A 25,674-nucleotide genomic window follows, 5' to 3' on the forward strand; every position below is an offset into this window, starting at 1 on the left:
TACAACGTTGAAACAACATGCTTTTTGACAACATTTAATCAATGTCAGGTTGTGACGTTGATTTGACATTGAAATTTGGTAATTTCCCAACCAATATTCTACAACACAAATACAACGTTGAAACAACATGCTTTTTGACGACGTTTAATCAATGTTGGGTTGTGATGTTGATTTGACATTGAAATTTGGTAATTTCTTAACCAATATTCTACAACACAAACACAACGTTGAAACAACATGCTTTTTAACAACGTTTAATCAATGTTGGGTTGTGACGTTGATTTAACATTGAAATTTGGTCATTTCCCAACCAATATTCTACAACACAAATACAACATTGAAACAACATGCTTTTTGACGATGTTTAATCAATGTTGAGTTGCGATGTTAATTTGACATTGAAATTTGGTCATTTCCCAACCAATATTCTACAACACAAATACAACGTTGAAACAACATACTTGTTGATTACGTTTAATCAATGTCAGGTTGTGACGTTGATTTGACATTGAAATTTGGTAATTTCCCAACCAATATTTTACAACACAAATACAACGTTGAAACAACATGCTTTTTGACAACATTTAATCAATGTCAGGTTGTGACGTTGATTTAACATTGAAATTTGGTAATTTCCCAACCAATATTCTACAACACAAATACAACATTGAAACAACATACTCTTTGACGACGTTTAATCAATCTTGAGTTGTGATGTTAATTTGACATTGAAATTTGGTCATTTCCCAACCAATATTCTACAACACAAATACAACGTTGAAACAACATGCTTTTTGACAAAGTTTAATCAATGTTCGGTTGTGACGTTGATTTAACATTGAAATTTGGTCATTTCCCAACCAATATTCTACAACACAAATACAACATTGAAACAACATGCTTTTTACGACGTTTAATCAATGTTGAGTTGTGATGTTAATTTGACATTGAAATTTGGTCATTTCCCAACCAATATTCTACAACACAAATACAACGTTGAAACAACATGCTTTTTGACAACGTTTAATCAATGTCAAGTTGTGACGTTGATTTGACATTGAAATTTGGTCATTGCCAACCAATATTCTACAACACAAATACAACGTTGAAACAACATACGTTTTGATGTTTGTTCAATGTTGGGTTGTAATATTGATTTGACATTGAAATTTGGTCATTTCCCAACCAATATTCTACAACACAAATACAACGTTGAAACAACATCCTTTTTGACAAAGTTTAATCAATGTTCGGTTGTGACGTTGATTTAACATTGAAATTTGGTCATTTCCCAACCAATATTCTACAACACAAATACAACATTGAAACAACATGCTTTTTACGACGTTTAATCAATGTTGAGTTGTGATGTTAATTTGACATTGAAATTTGGTCATTTCCCAACCAATATTCTACAACACAAATACAACGTTGAAACAACATGCTTTTTGACAACGTTTAATCAATGTCAAGTTGTGACGTTGATTTGACATTGAAATTTGGTCATTGCCAACCAATATTCTACAACACAAATACAACGTTGAAACAACATGCTTTTTGACAACATTTAATCAATGTCAGGTTGTGACGTTGATTTGACATTGAAATTTGGTAATTTCCCAACCAATATTCTACAACACAAATACAACGTTGAAACAACATGCTTTTTGACGACGTTTAATCAATGTTGGGTTGTGATGTTGATTTGACATTGAAATTTGGTAATTTCTTAACCAATATTCTACAACACAAACACAACGTTGAAACAACATGCTTTTTAACAACGTTTAATCAATGTTGGGTTGTGACGTTGATTTAACATTGAAATTTGGTCATTTCCCAACCAATATTCTACAACACAAATACAACATTGAAACAACATGCTTTTTGACGATGTTTAATCAATGTTGAGTTGCGATGTTAATTTGACATTGAAATTTGGTCATTTCCCAACCAATATTCTACAACACAAATACAACGTTGAAACAACATACTTGTTGATTACGTTTAATCAATGTCAGGTTGTGACGTTGATTTGACATTGAAATTTGGTAATTTCCCAACCAATATTCTACAACACAAATACAACGTTGAAACAACATGCTTTTTGACAACATTTAATCAATGTCAGGTTGTGACGTTGATTTAACATTGAAATTTGGTAATTTCCCAACCAATATTCTACAACACAAATACAACATTGAAACAACATACTTTTTGACGACGTTTAATCAATCTTGAGTTGTGATGTTAATTTGACATTGAAATTTGGTCATTTCCCAACCAATATTCTACAACACAAATACAACGTTGAAACAACATGCTTTTTGACAAAGTTTAATCAATGTTGGGTTGTGACGTTGATTTAACATTGAAATTTGGTCATTTCCCAACCAATATTCTACAACACAAATACAACATTAAAACAACATGCTTTTTACGACGTTTAATCAATGTTGAGTTGTGATGTTAATTTGACATTGAAATTTGGTCATTTCCCAACCAATATTCTACAACACAAATACAACGTTGAAACAACATACTTTTTGATGTTTGTTCAATGTTGGGTTGTAATATTGATTTGACATTGAAATTTGGTCATTTCTTAACCAATATTCTACAACACAAACACAACGTTGAAACAACATGCTTTTTGACAACGTTTAATCGATGTTGGGTTGTGACGTTGATTTAACATTGAAATTTGGTAATTTCCCAACCAATATTCTACAACACAAATACAACATTGAAACAACATACTTTTTGACAATGTTTATTCAATGTTGGGTTGTAACATTGATTTGACATTGAAATTTGGTCATTTCCCAAACAATATTATAGAACACAAATACAAGGTTGAAACAACATACTTTTTGACGTTTAATCAATGTCAGGTTGTGACATTGAATTGACATTGAAATTTGGTCATTTCTTAACCAATATTCTACAACACAAATACAACGTTAAAACAACATGCTTTTTAACGTTAATTCAATGTTGGGTTGTAACATTGATTTGACATTGAAATTTGGTCATTTCCCAACTAACAATGTGGATCCAACGTTGGACAACAACATTGTTTCATTTTACAAACACAACTATTTTGCAACATTGTTTCAAAGTCCGTTTTAAAGGAGGTGTACGTATAATCAACGTTGTGTCAATGTCCTGTGCCTTTCTGCTTTCTTATTATAGTGCATAGATTGTTCTGGACTCTGGCAGACTCCTCACACACACTTAGTCCTAGAGACGGGGGATGTGGTACCAAAGACCAGTATTGCCACCACTGATGTGGGGACACATGTCATGATTCTCAGTCTGATGACATATTTAGTCTTGACACTGCCAACAAAAAAGTTGCACAATGTCAAACTTAGGGATGGGGATTGAGAAGATTTTTCGGATCCCATTCCGCTCTCGATTCTGCGTAACGATTTAGTTCTCTATTAGTTCTCTTATCAATTCTTATTTGGAGAAAAGAGAACAAACCGGTGGATTAGTGTTCATTTTGTTTAGTTTACAAGTAACAACTCAAGAGTCTGGGGTATCAGACTGTGATTGTGGCGGTCCGCTCCCTGTATGATCGCGTCAGAGTTTGGTTTGCATTAGTAAGTCGGACCAGTTTCCAGTGAGGGTTGGACTCCACCAGGGCTGCTCTTTGGTGGCTGCAGGATTAGGTTTCTGCTTTTTGGAGATTATTTGGTCTTGCTGGCTTCATCTAATCCAGGAACTTCAGCCCTCACTGGATTGGTTCGCAGCTGACTGTGAAGCGACTGGGATGAAAATCAGCACCTCCAAGTCCGAGTCCATGGTTCTCACCCGGAAAAGGGTGAAGTGTCATCTCCAGGTTGGGGAGGAGATCTTGCCCCATGTGGAGGAGTTCAAGTACCTGGGAGTCTTGTTCACCAGTGAGGTAAGAGTGGATGATGAGATCGACAGGCGGATCGGTGCAGTGTCTGCAGTGATGTGGACCCTGTATCGATCCGTTGTGGTGAAGAAGGAGCTGAGCCGTAAGGCAAAGCTCTCAATTTACCGGTCGATCTACATCCCTGTCCTCACCTATTGGTCATGATCTGTGGGTTATGAGCGAAAAGACAAGATCACGGGTACAAGCGGCCCCGTTATGTGGCGAGGTTCTCCCTTAGAGATAGGGTGAGAAGATATGTCATCCGGGAAGAGCTCAAAGTAAAGCCGCTGCTCCTCCACATGGAGAGGAGCCAGAGAAGGTGGTTCTGGCATCTGGTCAGGATGCACTCAAACGCTTCCTTGGGGAGGTGTTTAGGGCACGTCTGACCGGTAGGAGACCACAGGGAAGACCCAGGACACGTTGGGAAGACTATGTCTCCCAGCTGGCCTGGGAACACCTCAGGATCCCCCGGCAGGAACTGGACTCAGTAGCTGGGGAGAGGGAAGTCTGGACTTCCCTGCTTAGGCTGCTGTCCCCGCGACCTGACTTCAGATAAGCGGAAGAAAATGGATGGATGGATGTATGGATGGATGGATGGATGGTTTACAGGTAACATGATTTTGCAAAGCCAACAGTGAACAAAAACATTCTTCCGTAGAATTTGACAAAAAGTGAAAATGACACAAGAATGTAATATTTAGTAACGTTTAGTAACATTTAGTCACATTTAGTAACATTTAGTCACATTTAGTAACATTTAGTCACATTTAGTAACATTTAGTTATGTGATCTTCATAATGTCCCTAGAAAAAATACATGTGAAACTAAAAAAAATTCATATTGTGCAGAGGTGTGTTTAGATGTTGAAGGTGAAAGTAATGGATGACAGGATCATAAAATTCCACTCAAGATGTTTCAAGACTGCTTTTGAAATCATTTTGATGATTATAGCTTCCAGCTTATGAAAACCACAAATCTCAGAAAATGTGGGCTTTTCAAAAACTGTAAGCGATACTGATCAACATGATAACAAATAAAGTCTGACTTTATATCACTTCTTAGTTTCACATTAGAAGTTGAATTCCTGACATGAAAGCACTTTGACACCATGTTCTACTTTTTGACTTCCACCTGTACGATATCATGACTGAGTGAAATATCCAGGGGGAGGAAAACCCGACTACAATTGAACATTCACCTACTGAAAATCAGGAGCACAGTGGCAAACGGTTGCAGGGTTTTGACCACAAAGTGAGTCACTGCTGGGTGACCTTGGTCCTTCCTGTCCTGAGTCTTGGTACTCTTCCCTGCCGCGGCCAAAAGAGAAGCTAGCGGCAGACGTGAACTGGAGCGAATACGTCCGCCTCTGAACTAGTCACAATCTGTCCTTTGCCATGCTTATTTCCATCAGAAGGCATTCATTTCAGTTATTAACATTGTAGGGGTAGTACCTGTTGTATTTACTCCAGGTGACATGAACGTATTGCATGCTGTGTGTTTCAGCATATTGCTGGTATGTCCTGCTCTTAAAGAAACAGTACCCTTGCAATTATTACAATTTTCTTGTAAAACGTTGACAAACTTTAGCGTGCCATCTTGCTGTGTGACGTCATGATGCTCGTCATCCCCTCTCAACAATCTTTGAGGGAGGCGTTTGCCAAATTGCCAAGCGATTCCAAGAAATTGGTGCACTGGAAACCGGTTCTTGTTTTTCTCAATCCCTAGTCGAAACAGGAAATTGAATACACGTGCGTGTGTTGCAGTTGGACATTTCCATGCTCGCTGATCACATCATGGAGACGTCCACCGGTGGATTTGAACAAGGGACTATGGAGACTGACACCAACTCTGGAAGGCTTGGACTCAGTAGGGATGTCAGATTACTGTCTGGTTATCTGGCTGAAGTGGAAAGGTGCATTGGATTTTTTAAATATTTGTATATATATATATATATATATATATATATATATATATATATATATATATATATATATATATATATATGAACAAACCCCAAAAGCAATGAAGTTGTCACGTTGTGTAAATGGTAAATAAAAAGAGAATACAATGATTTGAAAATCCTTTTCAACTTATATTCAATTGAATAGACTTCAAAGACAAGATATTTCATGTTCACACTGAGAAACTTTATTTTTTCGCAAATAATAGCTCATTTGGAATTTGATGCCTGCAACATGTTTTAAAAAAGCTGGCACAAGTGGCAAAAAAGAGTGAGAAAGTTGAGGAATGCTCATCGAAGACTTATTTGGAACATCCCACAGGTGAACAGGCCAATTGGGAACAGGTGGGTGCCATGATTGGGTATAAAAGCAGCTTCCATGAAATGTTCGGTCATTCACAAACAAGGGCGGGGCGAGGGTCACCACTTTGTCAACAAATGCCTGAGCAAATTGTTTAAGAACAACATTTCTCAACCAGCTATTGCAAGGAATTTAGGGATTTCACCATCTACGCTCCGTAATATCATCAAAAGGTTCAGAGAATCTGGAGAAATCACTGCACGTAAGCGGCAAGGCCCATGACCTTGGATCCCTCAGGCAGTACTGCATCTAAAAGCCACATCAGTGTGTAAAGGATATCACCACATGGGCTCAGGAACACTTCAGAAAACCACTGTCAGTAACCAGAGGTGGGTAGAGTAGCCAGAAATTGTACTCAAGTAAGAGTACTGTTACTTTAGAGATTTATTACTCAAGTAAAAGTAAGGAGTAGTCACCCAAATATTTACTTGAGTAAAAGTAAAAAGTATGTTGTAAAAAAACTACTCAAGTACTGAGTAACTGATGAGTAACATACACACACATATCATATATATATATATATATATATATATATATATATATATATATATATATATATATATACATATACATATACATATATATATACATACATTGATATATACAGTATATAATTTATATATATTTTTTTTGCCGTTTTTGTTTACATGTTAATAGTGTTTTAATGAATATACATGCATGTTTAACACATATAGATTCCTTTCTTTCATGAAGACAAGAATATAAGTTGGTGTATTACCTGATTCTGATGACTTGCATTGATTGTAATCAGACAGTAGTGATGACAAACGTCCACGTTTTCAAATGGAGGAGAAAAAATGTTCCTCCTTTCTGTCTAATACCACATGAAAGTGGTTGGTTTTTGGCATCTTATATGTCCAGCTTCCATATTCGTTTTTATACACTTTACAATAAATACATTGGCGGCAAACTCTGTAGCTTGCTAGCTTGTTTGCGCAGGCTTTCGGAGACTCTTATTTTGAAAGCGCAGGCGCGATGGAGCGGCACTTTTATTGTGAAGACAGGAACTGTGCAGTCAGTCTTTAGGCTTTTGACGGGGCGTAAAAAATGGTCTTTTTTCCTTCACACTTTTGATTGATTGATTGGAACTTGTATTAGTAGATTGCACAGTACAGTACATATTCCGTACAATTGACCACTAAATGGTAACACCCCAATAAGTTTTTCAACTTGTTTAAGTCAGGTCATGTGACCCCTGGCTCTGTTTGATTGGTCCAACGTCACCAGTGACTGCATCTGATTGGTGGAACGGAGTGAACGTCACCAGTGACTGTATTTGTTGAAACGCAGGCACTATGAAGGTCTGTCTGACAGACCAAAACAAACAAAGCGTGCATTAACTGATCGATAAAAATTAGTAGCGAGTAGCGAGCTGAATGTAGATAAAAGTAGCGGAGTAAAAGTAGCATTTCTTCTCTATAAATATACTCAAGTAAAAGTAAAAGTATGTTGCATTAAAACTACTCTTAGAAGTACAATTTATCCCAAAAGTTACTCAAGTAGATGTAACGGAGTAAATGTAGCGCGTTACTACCCACCTCTGTCAGTAACTACAGTTGGTCGCTGCATCTGTAAGTGCAAGTTAAAACTGTACTATGCAAAGCCAAAGCTATTTATCAACAACACCCAGAAACGCTTCACTGGGCACTAGCTCATCTAAAATGGACTGATGCAAAGTGGAGAAGTGTTCTGTGGTCTGACGAGTCCACATTTCAAATTGTTTTTGGAAACTGTGGATGTCGTGTCCTCCGGACCAAAGAGGAAAATAACCATCGGGACTGTTCTAGGCGCAGAGTTTAAAAGCCAGCATCTGTGATGGTATGGGGGTGTATTAGTGCCCAAGGCATGGGGAACTTGCACATCTGTGAAGGCACCATTAATGCTGAAAGGTACATACAGCTTTTGGAGCAACATATGTTGCCATCCAAGCAACGTTATCATGGACGCCCCTGCTTATTTCAGCAAGACAATGCCAAGCCACGTGTTACAACAGCGTGGCTTCATAGTAAAACAGTGCGGGTACTAGACTGGCCTGCCTGTAGTCCAGACATTGAAAATGTGTGGTGCAATATGAAGGCTACAATTACAGAAGGGAGACTGTTGAACAACTTAAGCTGTACATCAAGCAAGAATGGGAAAGAATTCCACTTCAAAAATGTGTCTCCTCAGTTCCCAAACCTTTACTGAGTGCTGTTAAAAGGAAAGGCCATGTAACACAGTGGTAAAAATGCCTTTTTTGCAATGTGTTGCTGCCATTAAATTCTAAGTTCATGATTATTTGCAAAAATAACAAAGTTTTTCAGTGTGAACATGAAATATCTTGTATTTGCAGTCTATTCAATTGAATATAAGTTGAAAAGGATTTGCAAATCATTGTATTCTCTTTTTATTTACCATTTACACAATGTATATACTATGTATATATATGTATATATATATATACACACACACAGGTAAAAGCCAGTAAATTAGAATATTTTGAAAAACTTGATTTATTTCAGTAATTGCATTCAAAAGGTGTAACTTGTACATTATATTTATTCATTGCACACAGACTGATGCATTCAAATGTTTATTTCATTTAATTTTGATGATTTGAAGTGGCAACAAATGAAAATCCAAAATTCCGTGTGTCACAAAATTAGAATATTACTTAAGGCTAATACAAAAAAGGGATTTTTAGAAATGTTGGCCAACTGAAAAGTATGAAAATGAAAAATATGAGCATGTGCAATACTCAATACTTGGTTGGAGCTCCTTTTGCCTCAATTACTGCGTTAATGCGGCGTGGCATGGAGTCGATGAGTTTCTGGCACTGCTCAGGTGTTATGAGAGCCCAGGTTGCTCTGATAGTGGCCTTCAACTCTTCTGCGTTTTTGGGTCTGGCATTCTGCATCTTCCTTTTCACAATACCCCACAGATTTTCTATGGGGCTAAGGTCAGGGGAGTTGGCGGGCCAATTTAGAACAGAAATACCATGGTCCGTAAACCAGGCATGGGTAGATTTTGCGCTGTGTGCAGGCGCCAAGTCCTGTTGGAACTTGAAATCTCCATCTCCATAGAGCAGGTCAGCAGCAGGAAGCATGAAGTGCTCTAAAACTTGCTGGTAGACGGCTGCGTTGACCCTGGATCTCAGGAAACAGAGTGGACCGACACCAGCAGATGACATGGCACCCCAAACCATCACCCAACCATGCAAATTTTGCATTTCCTTTGGAAATCGAGGTCCCAGAGTCTGGAGGAAGACAGGAGAGGCACAGGATCCACGTTGCCTGAAGTCTAGTGTAAAGTTTCCACCATCAGTGATGGTTTGGGGTGCCATGTCATCTGCTGGTGTCGGTCCACTCTGTTTCCTGAGATCCAGGGTCAACGCAGCCGTCTACCAGCAAGTTTTAGAGCACTTCATGCTTCCTGCTGCTGACCTGCTCTATGGAGATGGAGATTTCAAGTTCCAACAGGACTTGGCGCCTGCACACAGCGCAAAATCTACCCGTGCCTGGTTTACGGACCATGGTATTTCTGTTCTAAATTGGCCCGCCAACTCCCCTGACCTTAGCCCCATAGAAAATCTGTGGGGTATTGTGAAAAGGAAGATGCAGAATGCCAGACCCAAAAACGCAGAAGAGTTGAAGGCCACTATCAGAGCAACCTGGGCTCTCATAACACCTGAGCAGTGCCAGAAACTCATCGACTCCATGCCACGCCGCATTAACGCAGTAATTGAGGCAAAAGGAGCTCCAACCAAGTATTGAGTATTGTACATGCTCATATTTTTCATTTTCATACTTTTCAGTTGGCCAACATTTCTAAAAATCCCTTTTTTGTATTAGCCTTATACAATATTCTAATTTTGTGACACACGGAATTTTGGATTTTCATTTGTTGCCACTTCAAATCATCAAAATTAAATGAAATAAACATTTGAATGCATCAGTCTGTGTGCAATGAATAAATATAATGTACAAGTTACACCTTTTGAATGCAATTACTGAAATAAATCAAGTTTTTCAAAATATTCTAATTTACTGGCTTTTACCTGTATATATATATATTACAGTGTTGGCTAAGGTGTGTGCTGTGCTGCCCACCACAGGTTCCTCGATGCCAAGCCCCAGACTCCTGGCCCTAAAGCAACCTCTCACTCAGGGCCCGAGGGTGAGCAGAGTCCCCCAGCAAAGCAAGACCTGTCCTCGGCCTTTGACTGGAACTCCTCCCTCTCCACAGCTATGAAAGGGGAACGCTTGAAAACAGGCTCCTCCTCTTTTCTGGCCATGACGGAAGCAGAGAAGAGAGCGCTGAATGAGACGGTCAGGAACGCTCTGCACTCCCTTCGAAAACACAAGGTATCCTTCATAGCCATCTTTCTTAACCATAGGGCCGGCGCCAAAACATATTTGTGGGCTGCTGCGGTACTCGGTTGTAATACACCTTTCCACCACGTGTGGCAGTAATGACAACATCAAACAATACAGAGGAAGTCTGCAGCTAAAGTCATAGAAAAGAGTCTTAAGCGCCAAAAATGACTAAAGTGGTGAAACTGTATTGTCATTTGATTGACAGTTTAGTTAAGAAACATTCATTTAGGTCATGTATGTTCATTGTATGTCAATGTGTTTTTGTCATAAGTGTATTTGGTTAGTACTTATCTCTAAATCAGCCTGACCTAAATCTAAGATAGACTGAATACGATTAAAATATGATCAATTCAATGTTGACGTGAAAAAGCTGGGCCCCCAAGTCCACAAGGTCAAGAAGCATTATATGCTCTATTCTTCCATGATATAATATTCATTCTTCCATGATATAATATTCATTCTTACATGATATAATATTCATTCTTACATGATATAATTATAATCATTATTACATGATGTAATAATATTCATTCTTACATGATTTAATAATATTCATTCTTCCATGGTATAATATTCATTCTTCAATGATATAATATTCATTCTTCCATGATATAATAATATTCATTCTTCCATGATATTATATTCATTCTTCCATGATATTATATTCATTCTTACATGATATATATTCATTCTTACATGATATAATAATATTCATTCTTCCATGATATAATATTCATTCTTACATGATATAATATTCATTCTTACATGATATTATATTCATTCTTCTATTATATAATATTCATTCTTAAATGATATAATAATATTGATTCTTCCATGATATAATAATATTCATTCTTCCATGATATTATATTTATTCTTACATGATATAATATTCATTCTTAAATGATATAATAATATTCATTCTTCCATGATATAATAATATTCATTCTTCCATGATATTATATTCATTCTTACATGATATTATATTCATTCTTACATGATATAATATTCATTCTTACATGATAGAATATTCATTCTTACATGATAACTTACATTAATTCTTCCAGTCGCTCTCTCTCTTGTATGATCTTTGTTTGCTTTCTCGCATCAGCAACTTTTATATTCCACATCTCCTCAGGGTCCTATTCAACAACTTGTATATTCCACATCTCCTCAGGGTCCTATTCAGGAACAACGCAAAGAGATTGCAGCAGTGATCCAGCGCTGCTACAAGAGATACAAGCAGGTCAGAGTCCATCTTCATTGAGGAGCATTCACTCTTCATCGTGTTCCTCTTATACCATGTCATTAAAACATGGAAGACAATTGGAGGTCAATAAGTCAATAAATGGAAGTTTAAATGGAAATAAACTCAAAAACGTTGCCGTCATTGATACATTGCTACGTCTTCGTCTCTGGCTTTCAACCTGGATACAGGAGGGTTCACTCTGTGCATTGCTCTCAGGAATAAACAAAGTGAGCCTCATCCACAATCTCTGTTTGGGTATGAGAAAATGTTTAACAAACCGTTTTGAAACAATGGTCACTTTTAACATTGCCTCCAAACCGTAGCAAAAGATGTTGGCCAAGGTGACGTGCAGATCCATACTGGAATATCGATACCACCGATACCAGATATTTAGGCTCTAATGTCCATCAAAGTATTGATACTTTTGATACTTTAATTCAGGAGTGTCCAAACTTTTTTCCACTGAAAAGTCAAAGTATGCAGCGGCCATATTGTTATTTTTGATTTGAAAGAAATGCTAAAAACATATTTATTATTTATATATATTATGACTATTATTATTAGTTTGAAAATGTCTGCTTTTTCTCTTTACATACTGATTGTTTTTGCTCTTTTTTTCTTACATTTTTACGATTGTTTTTTTCCCATGTAATAGAATACAAATAATAATAATATGGTTGTTTAACTGCATGACCTCGTGTGCCAAAAACATTTCCTGTCTGCAAATATTCATGTTCAGTTACACATTTAACATTGTTTATTATATTATTTTTATAGCACTATGAACAACACAACTGTTTCCAGAGTGTCGCACATGCAAACAATACAAAATAATGAAATGACAAGCATTTAAAATAAAACAAATCAATAAAAAACAGAAAAAAACAACAAAATACAAATCAGTAAAATCACAAGTAAGTATGTTTGAATTAATTAACTAAACTTTCTTTATATTTTATTTTTATTTTGAGAGCTTCTAATATTTCAGTTCAGGGTGTCTAAACTTTTTCCACCAAGGGCCACAGACTGAAAAGTCAATTAAAAAAAAGAAGCTAAAAAACATATGATGTATATTTAAATCCAAAACGTTGTATTGTAGCTGACTTAGTATATAGTTATTCATTCTTAGTTTAACATTTCAGCTTTTTTTCTTACATTTTGACCGTTGTTTTTTAGCTCAATGTTTTTATTTTAAAATACACAACTTTTTCCAATTCTAGCAGACATGTTAGGTATATTTGCACAAAGTATCGGTCGATACCAGCCTAAGTTTTACTTGGTATTGGATGGGAAAGAAACTCAGTGGTATCACACATCACTGCTATGAACCCTCGTAACAAGCTGACCAATCACAGCGGTTTTTGGCTTTTGTTTTGTTTTCTAACTTCATTTTAACAAAGACATGGTACATCCAATCACAACATACATGTATTTATCATTGTTTTACAAATATGTACATAGAAATTATTTTCAAAGAGTAATTAAGAAAGACACAAAACTTCCAAAAGGAAAGAATAAGCAAAACAAACTTGCAATGGATAACAACAAAAACTGGAAAAAATAATAAAAGCATCGTATTACTTTTTTTAATAATATATTTTGTTTAATTTATATGGCACTTTTCACTTTTTATTTAATAACAGCCAAAGCAAAAACGAGTTGAACTGACTAATTTTCAGCCGCCCTGCAAACACGCACACACTCGGTCACTAGCACTGTGGTGCACTCACAAAACTGCTTGACTTCAAGGTCGCTGCAACGATTATGAAGAAAACGACAAAAGCTGCTTTACTTTGCCAGGACATTTCTTGCCGTGCAGCGGAAGAGAGTGGGAGGAGGCAGTGTCCACAACGCTGTGGATACTTCCTCAACGTTTCAAACCACACATGACATGTCCATTGCTTTCTTTGGACCCATATGGAGCTAAAAAAAAAAAAAAGCTACAATCTGCTGTTAGGTTGCAACCATTCCATAGCATGCTTGTTAAGACCCTTGTTCAACAAGTCTTTTATATATTATATTCATGACGTTTCCCAGTATACACTTTATAATGTTGAATAAAGGCTTGATGTATTTCCCAGTATGCACTTTATAAGAGGATGACCCTGGCAGCCATCCTGATCCAGAGTCGTTTTCGGAGTTTTCACGAACAGAGGAAGTTCCAACAGAGTCGCAGAGCAGCAGTCCTCATCCAGCAATATTACCGCTCCTACAGACACTCCCTTAGGTATTCTGCAAACACACACCCATCACAATGGTTGCCCCCCCCCCTCTCCTCACACACCTGTTGCTCCGCCCACAGAGACCTTCTAACTAAAAAGCAGAACCAGGCTGCACGCAAGATTCTGAGGTTCCTGCTCCGATGTCGCCACAGGTGAGCCATAAAGTCGTCCCTGCAGGTGTGCACACACGCAGGAACACACCCCAACACACAGGTGTGCACACATGCAGGAACACACACCAACACACAGGTGTGCACACATGCAGGAGCACACACTAACACGCAGGTGTGCACACATGCAGGAACACACAATAACACGCAGGTGTGCACACATGCAGGAACACACAATAACACACAGGTGTGCACACATGCAGGAACACACACCAACATATAGGTGTGCACATATGCAGGAACACACAATAACACGCAGGTGTGCACACATGCAGGAACACACACCAACATATAGGTGTGCACACATGCAGGAACACACACCAACATATAGGTGTGCACACATGCAGGAACACACACCAACACACAGGTGTGCACACATGCAGGAACACACCCCAACACACAGGTGTGCAGACATGCAGGAACACACACCAACACACAGGTGTGCAGACATGCAGGAACACACACTAGCACACAGGTGTGCACACATGCAGGAACACACACCAACACACAGGTGTGCACACATGCAGGAACACACACTAACACACAGGTGTGCACACATGCAGGAACACACACTAACACACAGGTGTGCACACATGCAGGAACACACACTAACACACAGGTGTGCACACATGCAGGAACACACACTAACACACAGGTGTGCACACATGCAGGAACACACCCCAACACAGGTGTGCACACATGCAGGAACACACACTAACACACAGGTGTGCAGACATGCAGGAACACATACCAACACAGGTGTGCACACATGCAGGAACACACACCAACACACAGGTGTGCAGACATGCAAGAACACACACCAACACAGGTGTGCACACATGCAGGAACACACACTAACACACAGGTGTGCACACATGCAGGAACACATACTAACACGCAGGTGTGCACACATGCAGGAACACACACGTGCAGGAACACACCCCAACACGTAGGTGTGCACACATGCAGGAACGCACACCAACACACATGTGTACACACCCCAACACACAGGTGTGCACACATGCAGGAACACACACCAACACACAGGTGTGCACACATGCAACAACCCACACTAACACACAGGTGTGCACACATGCAGGAACACACCCCAACACACAGTTGTGTACACATGCAGGAACACACCCCAACACACAGGTGTGCACACATGCAGGAACACATCCCAACACACAGGTGTGCACACATGCAGGAACACACACCAACACACAGGTGTGCACACATGCAGGAATACACGAGGTGGATCCATATTGTAATGTCGATACCGCTGATACCAGATCTTTAATATCCATTCTCAAATTAAAATATCCATACTTTTAATACTTTCATTTAGGGTCTCCAATTTTTTTTTAATTTTTTTTTACTGAGTAGTCAAACCATGCGGGGCCATATTGATACTTTTTTTATTTAAATGCTAAGAATAGATAGTGTGTCAGCTTTGCATTATTTGTGATTATGATTATTATTATTGATTATTAGTTAGAACATTTCAACTTTGTTCATTACATACCTTTTTTTGCTCTTCTTTCTTATATGTTTACCATAATTGTTTTCCTGTGTAAAAATATAATAAAATCATAATATTAAGATTGCATAAAAAATATTAAAGTTCAGTTACACATTTAACAGTTTTTTTTATGGTTGTTGTAGTTTTTCAAATTCATTCATAAATTATTTTATTGATTTAATTAACTATTAATTGTAACTTTATATTTTAATTATATATATATATATATATATTTTTAGAGAGTTTCAATATTTTAATCAGGGGTGTCCAAACTTTTTCCACCGAGGGCCGCTTACTGAAGAGTCAAACTATGCGGGCCATATTGATTATCCTGCCTTCCTTAAGCACACTCGTACACGAAGGCAGTAAGTTCAACACCTTCCGCTCATCAAAACTCTGAACACCAGGTTGACTGATGGAGGCCAGGTTTATTGACAATTGCAAGGGTAAAACTGTAGGACACAAACGTTGTAAATGTAAATGCATGAATTAAATGAACTTAATAATGTCATATTACAGACCACAGATTATCAAGTATTGCATTTGAATTAAATCTAAGTTTAACTTTGTCACACACCACTGTACGTTTTGTTATGATTAATAATACCAGTGACATATATGCTTTCTACTGTTTAAATTGTCTTAAGTAACAGTACAACAAACGTCCACTAGATGGCGGCAGATGACAACAAATGAAAGTTAGCCGACATGAACAGGTAATGCAATCAGCGATCGTCTAACATCATAAAACACACACATTTCACAGCTAAATATGACTCATTGTGTACTACAAACATTAAATATGGGTACATACCAACGATGCCACGAACAGCATAAGATGTGATAGTTTGCTGAGAAACACGAGGAATGAGGCGGAGTTGTGCGCACCTGTCTGAAATACTTCCGGAGTCTAAACACGTGACCTATCTGCGTGTTTCTTAAAGGTACAGCTCACTTAACAGAACCAACTGAAATACACTCGGAAATAAACACACACTAAATAAAGTCATCTTAATAACCGTGGCAGAATATTGATATTTTTTTATTTAAATGCTAAAAACAGATATTGTGTCAGCTTTGCATTATTAGTCATTATGTATATTATTATTAATTATTAATCAGAACATTCAAACGTTTGCTGATTACATACCTTTTTTTTTTTTTGCTATTTTCCTTACATTTTTCCCATTTTTTCCCCCATGTAAGAATAGAATAAAAGATTGTGAAACTGCATAAAATAGTGTGTCATAAAATTCTGCCTGTACAAAAATATTAATGTTCAGTTACACATTTAACAGTTTTTATTACAATTGTTGTAGTTTTTCCACATTAATTCATAAGTTATTTTATTTAGTTAATTAACTAATGAAACTTTGTTTATATTTGAAGTATATTTGAAGTATATTGTATTCTTATTTTGAATGCTTGTACTATTTTAGATCAGGGTGCATACTGAAAAGTGAAGTGGGGGGGCCCCTTTTGATATATATATATTTTTTGAAAGTAAATGCTAAAAACATGTATGATATGTATTCAAAGACAAAACTAAGTATATTATTATTAATTATTAATCAGAACATTTAAACGTTTGCTCATTACATACCATTTTGTTTTGCTATTTTTTCTTACATTTTTCCCATATTTTTTTCCTATGTAAGCATAGAATAAAAGATTGTGTAACTGCATGAAATAGTGTGTCATAAAATTCTGCCTGTACAAAAATATTAATGTTTACTTACACATTTAACAGTTTTTATTACAGTTGTTGTAGTTTTTCAGTTATTTTATTTATTGAATTAACTAACGGAACTTTGTTTATATTTGAAGTATATTTTATTCTTATTTTGAATGCTTGTACTATTTTATTTTTATTCAGGGTGCGTACTGAAAAGTGAAGTGGGGGCCCCTTTTGCTTTTTTTTTTTTTTTTTTTAAAAGAAAATGCTAAAAACAGATATGATATGTATTCAAAGACAAAACTAAGTATATTATTATTAGTTAAAAAATGTCAGCTTTTTCCAATTTTGGCTCTTTTTTCTAACATGTTTTTAGATAGATTTGAAAAGAGACATTTGTGTGGGTATATTTGCACAATGTCTGACTGGCTGTGGGCAATAAATGACACATGACTGGCGCTAAGCTAATAGCTGCTGTTGTTCTACCGTTCCTGCGAAGCCCCTTGATGGACCCTAGGCCCCTGAAGCGGGTGAGTCCCCCCCTCCCCCCTCTGCTCTCTCTCTCTCTCTCCTCTGGGCGGATGTTTGCATGTTTGGGAGGAGAGGACCCCTGGCTGAGTCTCCTTGTCTGGTGGAGGACTGCGGAATGATGCTTCTACTCGTGCATGAGCGACGGATAGGTAGCACTCGAGGAGCACTCGTGCACACGCTCTTCCTGGGAGCATGACGTCCGCCTAGAGAAAAAATGTTTTGCTTGTGTTTGTGCCTGGAGGGAAGACATGTTTGCAGCAGACAAGACAAGGTGTGCCTGGTGTGTGTTTTGACAGGGTCAGAGAGCAGAAAAGGGGTCCTGAGAGCCTGGCGCAAGGCCCCGCCCACAGCCCGCTCAGCCTGTGAGCCGTGGCCTCGCTCCTTCATCCTCTCCAAACTTTGCTCCTTCCTGTCCCCGACATCCTCGTCGCCGCCTCCTTGCCCTCCGTCCTGTCTTCTCCTAAGCGGGAGAAAGAAAGAGGAGGCGTCCATCACGGCAGCTCAGACTGACCACGGCCAGCCCCCGGGCATTTGGCTCCGCCCACAGCGACCCGGGAGGCCGTCACATTAACCTCATGGCATTCTTTGCACTCTTCATGGGTACACAGGAGACCCGGCTGGCCAAGCCCATGCAAACATCCAAACAATGACACGTCACACAACAACAACAACAACAAGTCACTTCTCTGTTGCATTTGCATGCAAGTTGTCCCTCCTTTTATTTGGCTTTCATCCCCGAGACTCTCGTGGCAACTCATCATCACCACCTGTCACCTGATATCAAAGGGGAGGAGCCACTTGAATGTAGGAGGGGTCTGACTCCATTTGTCCCTTGGCCAGCCTGGCGCGTGTGTGTGTGTGTGTGTGTGTGTGTGTGTGTGTGTGTGTGTGTGTGTGTGTGTGTGTGTGTGTGTGTGTGTGTTCCTGCATGCTCCTGCATGCTGGCTTTGGTGTGTTTCTTTTGTGGTGTGCCGGTGTCTCACCTTCTCCTCTCTCCTCCCGCCCTGCGTAATGTGAACTGTGTACAAACATTTGGGTGCTTTTCTTTTCAAAGGAAAAAAAAAAAGGTTTATTTATTTAAGGGTCCGATTAATTATCGATCGGCTCAAGACTGATTCAAGGGGAACTGCACTTTTTTGGAGGAATTTTGCCCTTCATTCACAATCCTTATGGGAGACTTTTTGGACGCATTCTAACCAGTAAATAAATGCTCACGATGCTCTATTCTGCCTATAAATCGCTCTAAAAAAAAACCTCCATTAATGTTGTATACACATGCTGTCATGTAAGTATATATGTATAGTAACAGGCACGTTCATAGTATTTACCTATTTTGATCATTTTAAGCATACGGCGGCACATTCATTTTAAGCAGACTTCATGAGAGACAACAAACATAATAAAGCATCACTTACTGGGAGGGTCAAAAAAAAAATCTGATTAATCGCAATTCTTATTTGTAGCAATTTTAAAAAATCAAAAATTGATTTTATTTATTTTACATTTTTTTATTTCATCTGTCCTGTGCAGCCACTGAGACAAATCATGTAGTAGATGTAGATGATCTATATCCACTGTACACATTTACTTTACAAAAGATACTTCTCTTGCTGTCTTATTTGTATTTGACTTTATTAAATATTTGGCTAGAATTTGATTAAACAAAACCAGTTTTCTTTTAAGTAATATAGAAATTAATCACAGCTGTTTATCTATTTTATCGAGGACTGTAGTTCATCATAGAACTGGCCTCTAATGTTATTAAAACATACTGATTTTGAATCGAGAATCGCTTTGGCTCGAGAATTGATTCTGAATCGAATCGTTACCCCCAAGAATCGAATCAAATCATGTGGTGCCCAAAGGTCCACACCCCAATCACTTACTGTACACTGTCTGCTCTCACTGGGATATTCCCGTTTAGATGAAGAATGACTCATGAAAAAAAAAAGGGGGTGGAACCAAGCGTCTTTTCTGGTCTTTTTTTGGATGCCAAAGTTCACCAACTCGTTGGATTATGGTTTATGGTTTGAGTTTAGTTAGAACGTGCATACAACATGATACATCACAATTACCAGTTTCTCTATTCAACGTGTCGGAAAAGGAGTAGGAAGAAGCAGCGCTCATTTAATCCTACGCCTGTTCTCAATTTGTTCACACTCCATAAATAATACCATTCTAAAAAAAAATACATAAATAAATAGTGAAGTAAGTTGTATTTAAATATAAATAAATAGGATGATCAGTAAATTCAGAATGTTTATCATGTAATTATTTGTACTTTGTGAACACTTTCAGAGTTTCTTGAAGTGGATTATATTAGTACATTGTTTGACTTATTTATTCCATCATTTAATTCCACATACTGATATACTGAATGTTTTAAGTGTTGTACGTGCGTACAAATGTTTTAAATTGCAGCTAAGATTATATTTCTCTTCTTTAGTTGAGAAAAACTGTCTTACATTCTTGGCTAGCAGGTTATAGTTTGTTTTGTGCATCATTTTAGCTGTTTGCAAATTCACTATGTCGTTGACTTTCACTATTTTTTATTGAATAAATAAAGGGATTTAATGTTGTCTATATCCAACATTATGACCACTTTGGTAACACGGTTAGGGACTGAAGCATACGTTCCTAGTTACAATACCTCTAACACTACCAAGCAGTAGAGAATATGAAGTGATTTTTGGTCCAATACATATTTTATCCCCAATTGAAATATTTATTGCCAACTTATGTTGCATATTTTTACTTCAAGTTCATTTCATCATCAATTTTTACACCCAAACATTTGATTTAATTTATTCTTTCAATGCCAACTTATGTCCTCATCCTTCTGCTATCCAGGTGGGAGGCATTATTTATAAACCTTCAAGAGCTCCGAGGCGAGAAAGCAGCTCGCCAGCCCATGATGTCAACATGGCAGCACGACAGTGACTAAAACTGGTCCTGTTGTAGATTTAGTTTTTAAGAGAACCTTAATAAATGTGCTTTCAAGACCACTTCAAAGATCTTTTATACTTTATATTTTAGTCTACGAAATGTACTGTTACTGTGGTCCACTGAAATGTTGAGAAATGTGGTCGACTAAAACAATCAATTTAGATGACTAAAATATGACAAACTAAAATACATTTTCGTCAAAAGACTGTGACTATGATTAAAAAGGGCTGTCGAATTTAACACTGTTGAGAATAACTAAGACGAACATTTTTAGTCAAAAGTTACCCCAGCAGGCACAAAACATTTAAACACCGTTTACAACTTGTTGAATCAGGTCCTGACGTTGAGTAACACAAATACAACATGCTTTTTGACAACGTTTAATCAATGTTGAGTTCTGACGTTGATTTGACATTGAAATGTGGTCATTTCCCGACCAATATTCTACAACACAAATACAACGTTGAATGAAACAACATACTTTTTGACAACGTTTAATCAATGTTGAGTTCTGACGTTGATTTGACCATTGAAATGTGGTCATTTCCCAACCAACAACACGGATCTAACGTTGGGCACCAACGTTGTCTCAGTTTACAAATACAACTATTTTGCAAGATTGTCTCAAGGTCAGTTTCAGAGGGCGTGTATGTACAATCAACGTATCAATGTCTTGTGCCTGCTGGCCGCTGTCTGGACACTCAAAAATAGTTTGTCTGCGTTAGCGCTCATAATAACAATATTGCTAATAATACTTGGCTAATATTCAAGTCAGGAAATGTAAATTATTGTTGGCGCTTTTCAGATGTTTTGAGAGAGACTTCTGGGCGGAGTAGAGTACCTCTGCTTGCCTCCATTAGAAGCAGTATTTAGTCGGAATGCATCACAACAAAAACATGTCTTGTCTCTCTTAACGATTGTGAAGGATGGGCAAAGTTCCCAAAAAAGTGCAGTTCCCCTTTGGGCTGGAGAGCGGTCGCGCCCACCCCCCACCCCCCTTGTGTGCTAAAATATGACATGTTGCGGTGGTTACTCGTCTCTGTTAGTTTGTTCTTTGTGTGAACCTCGAGATCCTAACTGTGGTTTTGAGGAGAGAGTCACATACAGTAACATTGCCTTGACTTCTTCCCGACTATGAGAGGTCTCTATGCTCGCTCTGTACAGGACAGAACCCCATATTAGCCCGTGTGGGCAATCAAATCCATATTTTGGACTATTGCATATTCCTGTATATAAACTGACGAGGTAAGGGGATACGAGGACCCTGAAACTTTTTCATAAGAGGACTGTATTTAAGATGATAAATTATTTTACTCCCATAATGAGAACTTAAGGTAGAGACCCTGTAAATAATGTAGATATGACAAAGTCAGTCATGTGCATGATATTTAAGAAACAGCAAAAAGAAGATGTGAGAGGATTTGAAATGGCTTCACCTTCAGAGTATCCAGTATAAGTGTTACTGAAAAGAACTTTTGGTTCAAGCATGCAAATGAAGAAAAAAAAAAAAAAATGTTAGAATGAAATAAGTGGGAAAACAAAGTTAGCAAAACATTATCACGTGCTTTTGTTCCTTGGCTAGCAAAAATCCAACACCTTTTGCCAGTAGTGCCAACTATTAGGAATGCTGTAAAAGTTGAGGTCGGGCGTACAGATATCAGCACAGTATAGTCCTCGCTCGACTGTAGTTTGACCATGCAAGGATCAAAACAAGGACAGATGCTCACCACAAAGGCTTGAACATGAGGAGAAAAAAAAAGGGTGCTACGTTCTATCATAGCGTGGTCGTGCTTCAGCAACATACTACCTTTAGTTCCTACATCCTCACTGGCAGGACGCCTCCTTTTCACGCCCTTCACCCATCACTTCGATCTACTTTCCCCATCATCACTGCCATCGTGTGCTGGAGGATTCTGGGAAGCTCCGTTTAGGAAGTGCCTGCTCAGCAACAAAATATCAGGAAATGTCTACTGTGTGTCCTCCAGATGGTGTGTTCAGAGTGGTAGAGCTGGTCCGCACCCTCACTTATTTGTCTGAGGTGTGAATGGACGCAGGTGGTCTTGCGGTCTCACCACCACAAACATGTGTGGCAGGACTTCCTGTGTCAAGTGTTCCCGTAGCAGTACCATGAAATAAGAAGGCGCTAGTTTTCCAGAAAACGCTCTTTTCCATTCTCTCTCTGTCTCCCGTCTAGCTCTCTCTCTCTCTCTCTCTTACACACCACACACACACACACACACACGACTGCACACAGTCCGACACGTAAGAAGGCCACAGTCTTTCTCTCTGTGCTCATGTCTTTGGGAACAGTCCAATCTCTCCCTTAGATTTTACTCAGGGTCAAAGAACAGGGAGACGATATGTGGAGTGTCGCTAACACGACGCTAACACGACGCTAACACAACAATACTCCGCTCGTTTTGTCTCATTTTGTAAGGCGGTGAATGTGATCTGTCGGAGCTTTATATTTTTGTAAGTCATTTCTAAAGGTCGTAAACGCACAAGAGGAATACAAAGACGTAGAAGTGCTGTCCCCGGTCATGTGGTAAAACACTCATCTACAATTGGAAGATGTGTAAAATGTGCATTTCCCTGATTCCTCTATCACGTTTACATTGTTGTACACAAACACACACTCTTGCACTTCTGACCTTCTTGAGACCGGACAAAAATGCCTCCCTCTTTAGGACCACCCTTTCTAGATATATAAAGATTTGTATTCACAACATTAATAATATATACAAACTATGCAAATATGAAAAAGGTGACATTTTAGTAATTTTTGTTGTTGTTGAATTTTTTGTTTGTTATTGTTTTTTAATCTTTATTATTTACTTCATGTTATTACAGTATGTCTCTATATACATATCTATTTATTTTTTGTTTTAATTAATTGTGGCCAAAGGGGGCGCATTTCAATGTTTTCACACACACTTGTTATTACAAATGTTGGCCAGAGGGGGAACACTTCAAATTTTTACAAACACTTCTTATTTTATATGTTGACCAGATGGGGAGCACTTCAATTTTTTTACAAACCCTTGTTATTACATATGTTGGCCAGAGGGGAAGCACTTCAAATTTTTACACACACTTGTTATTACATATGTTGGCCAGAGGGGGAGCACTTTTAAAAGCGACACAGTCAATTTGAAAAATCCCTCCTTTTTGGGACCACCCTCATTTTGACCAGCAGGGGTACAAATGAGACATTGTCTATTAGATGCAATGTTATTGGGACCATGATTAATGTTATCACTTGTTCACACCTCCTCATATGGAAAATACTTTTCCTTGTCTCAAGAAGGGTAGAAATTCAAGAACACACACACACACGCACACGCACACACACACAAGGTGACATTCTTGCGCTTATCAATTCTCAGAAGGAATGGCGAACATGGAGACGGGGTGATCTTGTGTAGAAATGAGATTGCTGGTAAACATGGGAAATGAACAGTATGACCTTCCAGGTGTTCACCCTAAAAGGGGGCGTGGCCAAAAGCAGGACATTGCATGCTGGAATGGTAGACCCTTCTAGATAACCTCTGACCTCTCCACTCCTCCGTCTTCCCTCGGTCTCACCTCCACCCTGCCTGCTGTCGTCTTCTCCATCCTTCTCCATCATTCCTCTTCTTTTCTTCTTTGACTTCCTAAGTTCTTTTTTTTTTTGCATGCACAAGCATCACACAACTGTTGATGTTTTGAAGAGAATATTTTTGTTGCTGAGGCCATGCAAAGTGTTTTGAATATTGCCCTTATATGTGGAAAATGTCCTCTGAATGCTTTACATAATTTCTGCTGTAAAATGAAATCAGAATAAAAAGAAAATTTGCACTTTAATGCGTCTTTGCTTGAAATGTTGGGCATCAGTGTCAATCTTCATGGGCAGATGTCATCAAAATATATATATATATAATCATATCTACAAGGTGTTAAATAATCATTAAATTGTCATATTTGCCACACGATTTTGTATTCATTATTTGATTTATTGTCCTCTGTGGAGGCGTGGCGCAGTGGAAGAATGGCCGTGCGCGACCCGAGGGTCCCTGGTTCAATCCCCACTTAGTACCAATCTCGTCATGTCCGTTGTGTCCTGAGCAAGACACTTCACCCTTGCTCCTGATGGGTGCTGGTTAGCGCCTTGCATGGCAGCTCCCTCCATCAGTGTGTGAATGGGTAAATGTGGAAGTAGTGTCAAAGCGCTTTGAGTACCTTGAAGGTAGAAAAGTGCTATACAAGTACAACCCATTTATCATTTATTTTGTAAATGTTACTGCAAGGAGATGTTTGTCTTGTCACTTCCACACATGCATGTGTTTCATGGATGATCTTTGCATTGAAATAGTTTTATACTGTAGAAATAGTATTATATATACTGGAGTGGTAAATCCTTGTGTCATTTGAAAACACTTGTTACCAAAACCACCTTGTTGTGCCTAACAAAACACTATTACATTAACTTCATAAGGTTTTAGTTTATTTTTAAATGTTTTTTCTGACCCGATCAATTGAATAATTGATTCTATTGTTATATATATAATAGGGTCTGGAATAAATATTTTCTATTTTCTTGGACAAATCAAGTGGAAAGCCTCTCCACAACACAACAGGAACACCAACCCTACCGTCAAGCATGGTGGTGGTAGTATTATGCTCTGGGCCTGTTTTGCTGCCAATGAAACTGGTGCTTTAAATGGGACAATGAAAAAGGAGGATTACCTCCAAATTCTTCAGGACAAGGTAAAATCG

The 25,674-nt window shown here is 38.2% G+C and overlaps 1 protein-coding gene across 5 annotated transcripts in view; it reads left to right on the forward strand.

The window, feature by feature from the left end:
* Nucleotides 1-24,762, forward strand: part of LOC133622746 (calmodulin-binding transcription activator 1-like) — a 223,990-nt gene extending 199,228 nt beyond the window's left edge. For 3 of the 5 annotated variants that reach the window (XM_061985670.2, XM_061985673.2, XM_061985674.2), the window contains 6 exons: nucleotides 5,671-5,819; nucleotides 10,343-10,592; nucleotides 11,782-11,850; nucleotides 13,935-14,080; nucleotides 14,156-14,227; nucleotides 18,270-24,762. In XM_061985670.2, coding sequence (XP_061841654.1) covers nucleotides 5,671-5,819; nucleotides 10,343-10,592; nucleotides 11,782-11,850; nucleotides 13,935-14,080; nucleotides 14,156-14,227; nucleotides 18,270-18,339 — 756 coding nt within the window. In that variant the 3' untranslated portion in view covers nucleotides 18,340-24,762. Of the gene's footprint in view, nucleotides 1-5,670; nucleotides 5,820-10,342; nucleotides 10,593-11,781; nucleotides 11,851-13,934; nucleotides 14,081-14,155; nucleotides 14,228-17,941; nucleotides 17,973-18,269 lie in introns of all 5 variants that reach the window. The other 2 variants (XM_061985671.2, XM_061985672.2) reach the window with 2 other exon arrangements.
* The last annotated feature ends 912 nt before the right edge of the window (nucleotides 24,763-25,674 follow it).

This window comes from Nerophis lumbriciformis, linkage group LG23 (assembly GCF_033978685.3).
Source record: "Nerophis lumbriciformis linkage group LG23, RoL_Nlum_v2.1, whole genome shotgun sequence".
Classification (NCBI taxonomy): domain Eukaryota; kingdom Metazoa; phylum Chordata; class Actinopteri; order Syngnathiformes; family Syngnathidae; genus Nerophis; species Nerophis lumbriciformis.